The 12,259-nt window shown below is 37.7% G+C and overlaps 1 protein-coding gene across 3 annotated transcripts in view; it reads left to right on the top strand.

Annotated features, from left to right (window-relative positions):
• Window positions 1–12,259, top strand: part of si:dkey-16j16.4 (uncharacterized) — a 34,856-nt gene that overhangs the window by 18,047 nt on the left and 4,550 nt on the right. For all 3 annotated transcript variants that reach the window (XM_051869331.1, XM_051869333.1, XM_051869332.1), the window contains 2 exons: window positions 3,481–3,956; window positions 8,445–8,498. In XM_051869331.1, the coding sequence (XP_051725291.1) occupies window positions 3,481–3,956; window positions 8,445–8,498 (530 nt within the window). The remainder of the gene's footprint in view (window positions 1–3,480; window positions 3,957–8,444; window positions 8,499–12,259) is intronic.

Consider the following 12,259-nt stretch of genomic DNA (forward strand, 5'->3'; position numbering starts at 1 on the left):
ATCTTATGCAGGAACAAAAAAAACAAATAAAAATTAAAGAAGAGCCACATTAGAGAAAAAAACAGGCATCTTCTGGATCCAAAGTTCAACAAAAGAGGAGAAATCAGCAAACTTTCAAACCCAAAGAATATTAATCCAACAAATTAAAAAAACAACAACAAAAAAACCCCATTAATTTGCTTACCGTGTCCTTAAACTAATGGGCCTGAAAAGGTCATTCAAACATCACACACAATATTCACAAAAATAAATCGGCAACTCGAGCGCCAAAATAACCCCCAAAAAAAACTCCCTACTCCAAAAACCTCCTCAAAACACATTACATATAATTGCAATCACACTTCCTTAAATAACTTCCTACCTGGTTCCCTGTATATACGCTCAACAGCGCCACCCCCAGTACTGAATAGGAAAAGCACAAATCATTGACGACTGTCACACACTAACCCTAGAATTTACATGAACCTTGCCCCCCGAGAACACGTAACAAAGGGGGTGAGGCCATGTTACTGCAGTACAGTACGGCCCTGTCCCAAATGGCACCCTAAACCCTCACGGTCTTCCTCTGAGTCTGCACTTTCATGACGTAATGCTGCTTTGACTGCCGGGTAAAGTCCTCTGTGTAGCTGTCTTGCGGGCTCAGCAGAAGTGAATGGGAAAGCTTAAATGATGAATGGGACACCCTACGGTCTTGTGGACTTAACGGACACGCGCACGCAGTGGCCATTGTAAGTCCACAAGACCGAAAGTGCACAAGAAGTGTGCCATTTGGGACAAGGCCCATGTAACACAAATGCAATAGCATGTCATAAAAGCAAGATGACAAAATGACAAGTTATAACCGTAATTAAACTAAACTATACCTGTTCTATCTTCATGCAGCATATATTCTCTGGCTCTGTAGGCATCTTACAACAGTTCCCACACGATCGATTTACAGATTATCATGACAGAATATGTAAATCATTGACTTTAAGATAGTTAACTCCACATCAGCTACATAAATTCTTCAACTAACCGTTCAGAAATGTCCTGTTGCATTCTACATGTTGTCACTTCTTCTTGAGTGTCTCCATCATTGTCCGACTTCGGTTTGAACACAAAAGGCTGAACAGTTTCTGACATTTTCAGTGAGGTAACGTTAATCGGAGCTGCTAAATGCTAACAGGAGCTCCTGAAACTCCGCCCCCAGCTCATTTGCATTTAAAGGGACACGCACAAAAAGAGCGTTTTTGCTCACCCTCAAAAAGTGACAAATTTAACATGCTATAAAAAATTATCTGTAGGGTATTTTGAGCTAAAACTTCACATACACACTCTGAGGACATAATTTAAAAATGAAGTGTACACATGTGGCATTAGGCATTATAGGAAAAGTAATATGATTACAGTAGATCATCACTATGTTCAGAGAAGGAAATGTGTGTGTTCCTGCAGAACATTCTGTGCTTTCATAAATTTGGTTTTGCTGCTTTCAAATGATATTAACCTTTTTGTACACAATGCATAGCATACATTTCAGCCTGCACATTGTTTAAAGGAAAACATCAGCCAAGATGTGGAATAACTGATAAATGACTGATAAAAACTGATAAAATTGAAAGATTTAAAGTAGTTATTAGTTGAAACCCTAATAGTCATTCACATACATGCACTTGGTTTTTCTAGGTTACAACCTCAAAACCATAAACTTTATCAGGAGTCTAAAATCTACACCACATACACACATTAATCACACTTTGCTTGTACTTTCTGTACTTCCTGCCATAACAGTAGCTAAGAGAAATGAGAAATGGTTTGGTCTGATATAAAATGGTGTGGTGTGAGGTAGTTTCCCATAAAGGCCTGTCAAATCATTTTCAGTGAGATATGGCAAGTTGCAACAGTGATCAGTAGTGATACAACACAGTCAGGCAGAGTTGAACTTTATGCAAATGACTGAGCAGTGACTTAATATGGCGACTACCAATAGGAGTGAAAACAGTGATCCGTCTCATGAAGTCCAGTAGGAACGCCAACTAGCAATTTTATCTTCATCGGTAAGGCTGCACGATAAATCAAAATAAGAACCAAAATTGCAGTATGGCTTAGTGTGGCACTGTGTTCTTACACATGAACATCTTATTATCTGCCTGTGTTTGCATTTTCTTAGAGAGGCAGTGAATGCAAACTCCATCTCTGCATTTACTCTGAGTTTGCATCTCTTTAACATGCATTTGGGAAACACCATGTGTCAAGCATCTTCCTAAATTAGTAATGAGAACCGCTTATCATCAAAAGACAAGCTTTAGGGGCTCCCTGCGGTTTTCTATCAAAATAAAAGTTGGATGGTTCAACGTTTAAAAGAAAAAAAAATATTAAGACAGCCATAAATTTTAGTGTTGTAAGTTTACAGTTGTAATGTAAAATAAAATGATTATTATAATATTTATTATTTTTCTTAAATACTTAAAAAAAAAAAAAAAAAAAAAAAAAAAAAAACTTACAGTGAAATATTACAATAATATTTCTTTTGTTTTTTAGTATTTATATTTACTACCACCACAACCGCCACCACTACTACTACTACTATTTTGTAGCCATATTGATATATAATCACAAAATTTTGGCCAAACTGTGCAGCACTTACAAACAAGCTCAGTTATTCTGATTTTTTTTTTTTTTTTTTTTTAAATCACATTTTAATTTGCAATCACAATTTTTATCAGAAAAATCACAATCGCAAACTTTTCTAAACCCAAGACACGTAAATCCAAGATACTCCATAGGATTGTCCATGTATCAAATGTATTTTAAGTAGGGCTGCACGATTTATCGCGATTAAACCGCACGCGATTTGGCAATGGCTGCAATTATTTTATGCGCGGCTTGTCAGAGCTGTACGGCTCTGTGATCAGTAGTAAATGCTTCTCCATCTGGAAGCCAGAGGGCGCTCTTGCGCAGAAACTCAAAATATGCCCTGCTGCAGAAGAAGATAACAAGTGTCATATCGCTGTAGCTGAATAAACAGAAGATTGAAATGCTTTGATTGATTAAACATGACTAATAAACATAAGACTGCCTTATTCTGTGTAAGAAGCCACATCATCTCACAGAAGGACGCTCAACTGTCGTTATGAAGTGAGTTTGGAGTAAAAACATGTTATTAAATGTTGTCTTTTGTTGGACAAGATGTTAATAAATGCTTCTCATGTCTGGAAAGATGTTTGACACATGTTGCTTTTTCAAATGTACATTATAAGCGACTCAAACTCGCAGTGGTTTCAGATGGATTAGCATTTGGAGTCATACTTCATTGACAAGCTGCGCATAAAAAATAATCACAGCCTTTGCGATTTCATAATCGCACTAAGAATCACATTTAAGCGATAATCGCGTTTAAGTTCAATGTTATTTTTCGTATCAGCCCTAGTCTTAAGTTTCTTTTTAAAAAAGGTTCTGCTGAATGACAACCTTCTGCTATATTTCGCCCCTCTACAGAGCGCCGGCGGAATTGCGCCTTGACCCCTCTAGCCACAAGTCAGCAACACAACCAAGGCATTCTTTCTCCCGCTCACTTACGCCGCCTCCGTTTACTTCTGGACCCTACCCTGGACCGCCACAGCTCCGAAGAGGAGCTGGAGCGCATCGCAGGAGCCACGGGGGCTGAAGGGGGCCGGAAGTGGCACAGACATGGAGACATGAGCAGCGCCTCTAGTGACGAGGAGGTGAAGGACCTGTTTGGGCCAAATGAACCGTCGACCGGGGCTCGCTTGAGCGCCACCTCTCCCAGTCCTGTTCTCTTCAGCTCCTCCCCTCCTCGAGCTCTCAAGCCTTCCCACACGCCAACCCGCCTCCCTGTTCGGCCCATCATTCTCAGCCACTTTGAACAACCTTCCATGCCTTACTGGCGGCACCGGCCCACTTACACAGGAGAACCTGGTCGCCCCAGCCTAGACCTGGAGAAAATGCAGCAGGTAAGAGACACTCATTTTTTGCAAGGGAGGACATCAGCATCTTTTGTTGGTCCTTGAACAACATATCCTGTCCAACTTAACCCTTAAAATCAGAGGGAAATATGAAAGGTAGATAATTAAGAATGTAGAAGAAACCCCTAACCCTACATTCTAATTGATTGATATAGGGCTGTTTTTCCAGGATCAACTAGTGTAATATATATATATATATATATACACACAGGAAAGCATTTTTGGCAAAATCAGTCACCAAGAACTTGCTTTTTCCAAATAGTTTGTAATAGTTAATAGCTAAAAGTTCCTAATATGACATGAAAACACCATATATTTTAGTACTGGCCATTAACACTATTGACAAGTTGAAAAACACAAGAGATGGATGTGGGAAAAGTGGGAAGAGAGGAGAGCATGGGGATGGAAAGGATGTCAAATTCACCTAACAGAGCTACAACATGCTTGGCGTAAACATGGATGAACTATAACATATGTGGGGACAAAGACAAAAACCATGGGGGCACTTTGATTTATCAATCATGGTACAAAAGTGTGAATGTGAAGAGTGACAGACACAGATCAGAAGTATAATTTACTTGTTTTTGGTTCATTCTTTTTTGTTTCTTTGGTTTTTTTAAAGCTGCTGTCTATGATCAGATGCACCACTGTATCACTGTATCAATGTAGTACTTGCAACTATTTATACAGTAAACTTAAATCACACTTAAAAAATGTGTGAATATCATTGCATTAGAAACAAAGTATTAGATCAAGTGTAATTTATTTAAAAGAAAAATTGTGCGAGGTCACTTATCAAACAAGGTTAGGTTTTACATGATTGTAAAACAATTGATATTGTTCAATTAGGACAAAAGTATTTGGAAACTTTCTGGTTCTCAAAAAGTACGGGAAACTGTGGTTACTTTGCTAGGGCACCTGTATAAACTTGAGGGGAACTGAACTGACTTTTTATAGCCACCAAAAACCTTAGTCTGGAAGTCTTAATAAAGACTCTTTCTGGTGTACAATCTCTTTAGTGTACGTTTCAAACCAACAGTCCTTGTTTACTCAATGGCTGAATTTGAAAACAATGCAAGACAAATGCACACAACTATACTTACTCAGACAACTCCATGTGCTCCAGGGCTTTGTGCCCGCCACCTCCGGAGAGAAAGAGAGGATGACAGATGTCAGCCCCCCTCTCTCACTCTAAACAAAAGCCCGATTGAGTGAATCTGTGAGTGAATGAAACAACAAAGTGGGAAATGTTAACCTAGTAGTTTTGTCTTCAGGTGTTCAAATATACAGGCCAGATTGTGCCAGATAAAAAAAAAAAAAAAAAAGGATATGTGGAGATAAAAAGAGCAAAAAGATGAGAACAGAAAGAGAACAGCAGAGAAAAGAGGACCATATGACTCTTGGAGTGCACTGTGTGTGTGCGCTTGGTCAACTGGAATGGGAGGTGTTGATGGAAAAACAATATTTTAAAAGCTCATTTAATAGCACAACTCTTTTAAAGTGCCCCTATAATGCTATTTTAAAAGTTCCTAATTTTATTTTAGAGATCTCCTACAACAGGTTTACATGCATCCAAGGTCAAAAAACACTTTCTCATAATGTACATTTTCTCATAATGTACATTTGAACATCAGCTCATTTCTCTAAGAGTCTGAAAACGGTTAGTTCGAAGTCTCTCTAAACCCCTCCTTTCCGCGAGCCTACTCTGCTCTGATTGGTTGGAAGGACTAGTCTGTTGTGAATGGTCTACCGCTTACAGCGCGTGTTGGAAAAGAAACACCTATTACCATATCTGAATTTCTGCTCTTCCTTAGTGTTTTGATACGAACAGGAACGATGCTGTCGGTTTTTCCGTATCAATTCCAGTGCAAGTCCTTTTGAAGTGCATGAAAAGTAGATTCGCAGCCCTGAAAATGGCGTCTTCTCGGCATGTAGGCAACATGAACTAAACTCTTCCAGGCTAAAGTGCTTGAAAGCGGGTTAAAGTAGACAATGTTCGCAGGTAGCCAGTGAGGACCATAGGCTTGCATTATGCAAATTTGTTACATTACGTAGGTTTGTAGCAGGAAGTGAGACTGGAATTGCTGACGACTCATTTCGGCAGTTCAGATTCGATTCTTTCTTTTAGGAGACGACTTTATTTGTTGTGCACTTTGATCTTTAAAACTTTGCAGACCTTTTACATTCACAAACAGCTATATTACTGCATGAAAGGTAATATTTGAAAAAGCACTTTAAAATCACTTCAGTTTTTATCCAAAAACGTACACAAATTAAGTCATCATTATTGCCTTCAGTACTAAACATGAAATAATCCATATCCAGCCTCACCCTACTACATATCACACATTTAATTATATACGACAGCTGTTATGTTAATATGTTGAGCCAAATTTGGGCGACAGTCGTGTTAGTTTTTCATTATTAATCCTTACCAACTAATCCATTCCTGCATATGCAGTTACTTATATCTCAGACGCAGGGGTCCAGCTATTGTTCAAGCGAAATGAATGGTCTGTCTGACAGATGTCTAAATGCTGCCCTCCATGGTTGAATGAGCTTGACAAACATTATCTCCTTTTTTGGGAACTTTGAAATGAGGCCGAGCTCATTTCAAACTTCACTTGGGCTTTAACCATGGCTGCCTTCCAGTCACGCAGATCTGGACAAATTTGACAATTCCTGGGTTGTTTTTCATTGGGAGTTTCCCTTGTTGAACAAAGAGACTGCTTGAAATGTGCATTAATCTGTCATTGCCTATAGGTTTTTTGCCATAGGTTTATTATAATATACTAACTTTGAAGAGCGCTGGCTGTTTTTACTGTAACGAAAAACCCTGTCCTTAATGTTTTTTAATGCTCTCTAAGTTAAAGGGTTAACTTATTACTGTTGTCATTTATGGTGTGTTGTCATGGACGCATGACGTGTTATTTATTTACATATTGAGAAAAGAAAGATGTTTTTGATGCATTCAACGTGTTGATTAATGACTTAAAGATAGGGATGCCCCAATCATAATTTCTCATGGCCAATTCCAATTGCCGTTTTCATGGAAGATTCCGATACCGATTGTCCTTGTTTATTTGCTCTACTACAGGCCAAACTGACCTTAAACAAACAAACAAAAAATATCTGTAGCCATTTAAAGTTAGAGGCAACCACTGCATTTTAATCACAATCAAAACAAAGATGCTACACACATGTAGCATGAGCAGTTGTTTTTGATTTAAACTAGATTGTATAATTTCAAGATTTAAAGCAAAGACAGAATGGTCTGACTTTAGCTTTGTGAAATCGCTACATAAAACATACCTGCACAAAACAAAAACAGCAGACAGACTGAATGACAATGCAAACTCAATCTGTGACAGTAGGTGGCGCTTATGAAACGGCAGCGATTTCGTTTTTTTTGGGTTAGGTTTAGGATTGTATACAGCGGTAAGAGAAAGAAAATGTCACCTTTCTTCAGTTCCCTTCGGAGATACATTGATATAAACCCCCATCCCTTATTCAATATTTATATTTTTCTTCCTATGTTTTGAGCTTGCTGTATCTGGTTCAGTCTATTTGCTCTGCTAGTGCGTCTGTGCTCTCCTCTCCTATTTTCGTCCATATTCAGCGTTTCCAGTCCCTGGCCTGTCTTTACCGACTTCATAATATTTCCACAAATTACATTTCGGGAAATGATTGCAATGCAGTTTGTGTGCTAGCCTGGAACAGAGATCAGCCAAAACAAAACACACAAAAAAACTTGTGTTTGGAGCAAAAACCGTCCGGGTTTGAATCAGTGGCTGGTTGACTGGTGCATGTCTATTAAAAGACTTGGAATATGGCACATTAGTCATTTGGATTACTTTATGAACTGCGCGTTTGTCAGTTTTAGTGCTTTAGTCCTTGGTCCCTGGTGCAGTCTGGACATTCTGCTAAACCTCTCCTTTTTTGTTCCAAAAAAAGAAAAAAAAAATCACATGGTTTGAAATGAGTGCAAAATTTTCATTTTGGGAAAATCATTCCTTTATCATTGTCTAGTTTTTTAAATCCTAAAATAAATGTAATCTTTGAGGAGCACTGATTGTTTTTAATGTAATGAACAGTTTAGACTGCCCTGTAAAGAAACAGAGTTAACCTCTGATTTTGAGTCACCCTGCCTCAGTTTAGCACTAACATTAGAGTTCTGGGTAAGGAAAACAAACAGAGTTCCATGGTTGTCCTGAAAGGGCAGCCCACAGGATGTTTTGCTTTGTTACATAAAGACTCCTTAGTTTTGATAGCCACAGTGGCCCAGAGCTTCCAGGGATCTTCCAAAACAGCTCAAGGGCAAAAAAGCAGTAAATGTTTATACTGACAATATGGAAACTTGTTTCTTGTGTGTGCTGTTGTGTGGAGTTTGGCTTTGCATAGACAACATATGAGGCTTATGGAATGTTTATGTCATTCCTTTTAACCATATTTTCTCCTTTCTGCTCTTTGCTTCAGAAAATGCTTCTAAAAAAGAACTGTGGAGGGAAAACAAGGACTATCAAGATTCGGGTGAGTGTGTCAAAAAGTGTTTTTTTTTTTTTTTTTTTTTTTTTTTTCTTCATACAGCGACCCCAAAAAAGTATTTAGACACTTAAAACACACTTAAATATGTTTGAATGTCATGGCATTAGATAACAAAATATCAACCAAAGTGTCATTTGTTTTAAAGCACACTTTTCAAGAATAACATTTTACAAAAAGAATTATAAAACAGATATGCAGTTGAAAAAAGTGTTTGAACATTATCTGGATCTTAAATCCAGAAATAGTTAATATAGTTAATGTGTTGAACTACTCTACTCATACATCTAGAAAATAAAATGGTTTGATATGCAATGACATTTAAACTTAACTATCTAAATACTTTATGTGGTCATTGTTTACACAATTTGTTTGCAAGCTGAAGGATTGTGTCTTTGCTGGCATTTAATTTTCTGCAAATAGTAAATTATTTAGAAATGTTTTTGTAATTCTGGTCTTGGACCAGGTCTATGCGGTCAATACAGTAGCTTGAATTCTTTGAATGAGAGTGGCTGGATTGCTTTATAAAACCCTGACCTGTGAGCATGCCTCGTTTCGACGGCGCGCTGGAGCCTGGCCAAAGCGCACCCGCTGACCCTCATAGCCATGGCCGTGGACCCCGGGTGTTTCTTTGGCACTCATCACACTGGTCCAGAAGGCCCGAGCTGAATGATGCCAGTGTGTGATGTCATTATGAGCTCGGCACCTTTTGGACTGCAGAACAGTGACTCCTGCTTGCCACCTCCGTTCATGCATGGCACAGGAACTGGAACACTCATGGGAAACCCTGGCTGCAGACCAGGCTGCTGGAGTCAGAGAAATGAATTAGAAACACAATCTGTCTTATCTCTCAGGGGCCCCTTACCAATAATAATAATAATAATAATAAATAATAATAATAATAATAATAATAATACCGCTGTATTCTCTGAAATACCTTTCAGTAACATTTAACCCTGTAAAGGTCATAATAATAAAAATAATAATAGTTTTTATAAAAATCAATTTTTTTAAATGGAATGGTTTATTGAACCTTTAGACATAAAAAAGTTTGCATATATGTTTTTTTGTTGAGTATCATATTCAATACATCAGGATTTTATGGCTCATGTGAAAAAATATGATTGTATAAAATATGATTTTTTTTTTTTTTTTCAGCAAATATGCAATATGGATTGTTTATATTTATATGGCCAAAAACTGGCCATGAAATTCTGATAGCTTGTAATGTAAATCAGTCAGATACTTGCCTAAAATGTCTATAAATATCAGTTGTTACATCTCCCAATAATATGTCTTAGTAAGATGATATTTAAATGCTTAGTTTTATGATAAAAGCTCTGTAGTTTTAATTATGGAGGGCAAAACATAATGCAATGCATTATAATTGAAAGATGTACAAATAAACATTCTTCAAAAGCATGATGTATCATATTTGATACTTATATTTTAACATTTCTAAAAAAAAAAAAAAAAAAAAAAAAATGATGTATGGATAATCAAGTAAACCTAAGTTGCTTCAGTCCAGTATGTGTTCATCTTGAAATATTACTAACAATATAAAAGTTATTCTTATGTTTACTTTATAAAAATCAGTAATGATTTCACAGCAAAAAAGGGGGATGTTGTTTTTAATAATACTAAAAGGCTTTTAACTTGAGTATAAACTATCAATCAGATGACAGAAGGCATGTAGTAGTGGGCTTTGAAATTTGTGCATCAAATATGATACAGTATGCTTTGAAGGGTTAATACCACAGTATATGAATATAATCATCAAGCAGCACAATGACCATCTGACACCAATGGGCAAAAAAAAAAATCCCATTGATTTACATTAAAAGAGGGACCTCAACCATAAGGGGCTTTTGCATCGGAAGAACGTTTTCATAGTTCCTACAACTATTGGAGGAAGTACCTGCTTTTTGGCCTGTTTGCACCACAGGAACTGGGAATGATTTTAGTTTTTTGGGGGGGGGACTAAATTAGCTCCCAATTCAGAGTTGGGTCTAACCCAGCACAACAGGAACTACGAGTGACGCAAGTGTACGTTGATTGGCCCGCCATTTTAAAAAAGCCATGTAAACACAACTTTTACATATACTTACTCTATGAGCTAACTTCACAAACTTCAAAAACAGCGATAGATGGACTGACTCTGAAGTCCAGGCACTTCTCAACTTTTATGCTACGGAGTTGTTGACGTTGTTCACTGCTGCGCTTAAATGATGTTGCTGTTATTCGGCTTACGTCATTTCAGAGTTCCTACTGGTGGTGTGAATGCAACCAGGAAAATGGCCCTAGGGGAACATTTAGTTCTCTGGGGACCGCCCTTGTGACTAGTTCCTATAACTGAGTTCCTATAACTACCCGGTGCAAAAGCCCCTAGTGTTACTACTATGGTGCCTTGGAGTTCTTTTGGTCTGAGCTAGTAGGCCACCACCCAGAAGGCCCTAGCAACCGCATAGTAATTCACTCAAGAAAAACACTCTGAACACCTTCAGTGTCCAAAATATATTGAGTCTCCAGATTTTGCCGTGCTAAAATGTTATTTAAAAAAAATGCAGTTTTACCTCTTGTAGACTATTATATTTGCAAAATAATTGTTGCATAATAGTCTTTCTGTCCAATGAACATCAAGAAACCTCCATTTCATCTGCAGGAGATTGGATGACCATTTTATTAGATTAATGGAAAGAGGTGAGGAGAGGAGCAAGGGATGAAAAGGGAGAGGGAGAAGGAAGAGAGAGTGTATATGTGTGTGTGTGTGTGTGTGTGTGTGTGTGTGTGTGTGTGTGTGTGTGTGTGTGTTAGGATGAAGTCATTTTCCATTTATAGAGTGCCGGCTGTTGCAGGATCTACAGTCAGAGAGAAAGATGTTCTTCGTTTCACTCCTCCGCCTTGTTGTTGTTTTCAACTTCCTTTCGCTCTTCCCACTCTCTCTTTGCTTTCCCACTCTCTTTTCCTTTGCCTTTTGTGCCTTTTGTTGACTCATATTTTATTGTCATATTATGTATACATTTAAAAAAAAACAAAAGATTTTACACCAGTGCTGTGTAGTGGACTTCTGAAATGAGGAGGCAAAGTCCCTTTTCTCATTTTAAGTGTTTTAGTCCAGTATAAGTGCTTATTTTAGCTTTTAAGCAATGTTATATCTTAAAGGGATAGTTCACCCAAAAAATGAAAATTACCCCATGATTTACTCACGCTCAAGTCATCCTAGCTGTATATGACTATCTTCTTTCAGATGAACACAATCGGAGTTATATTTAAAAATATCCTGGCTCTTCCAAGCTTTATAATGGTAGTGAATGGCACTCACGATTTTGAAGCCCAAAAAAGTGCATCCATCCATTATAAAAGTAATCCATACCGCTCCAGGTGGTTAATAAAGCCCTTCTGAAGCGAAGTGATGGGTTTTTGTAAGAAAAATATCCATACAGTATTTAAAACTTTATAAACTAAAATAACTAGCTTCAAGCAGACGACCTTATGCACAGTGCAAGTTGACTTGAGCCAAGTATTATATTGGATATTTTTTCTTACAAAAATCCATCGCTTTACTTCGGAAGGCCTTTATTAACCCCCTGGAGCCGTGTGGATATCTTTTATGATGGATGAAGCGCCATTCACTACCATTATAAAGCTTGGAAGAGCCAGGATATTTTTTAAATATAACTCAGATTGTGTTCGTCTGAAAGAAAATACTCATATACACCTAGGATGGGTTGAGGGTGAGTAAATCATGG

The sequence above is a fragment of the Ctenopharyngodon idella genome, chromosome 17 (genome assembly GCF_019924925.1).
Source record: "Ctenopharyngodon idella isolate HZGC_01 chromosome 17, HZGC01, whole genome shotgun sequence".
Classification (NCBI taxonomy): Eukaryota; Metazoa; Chordata; class Actinopteri; order Cypriniformes; family Xenocyprididae; genus Ctenopharyngodon; species Ctenopharyngodon idella.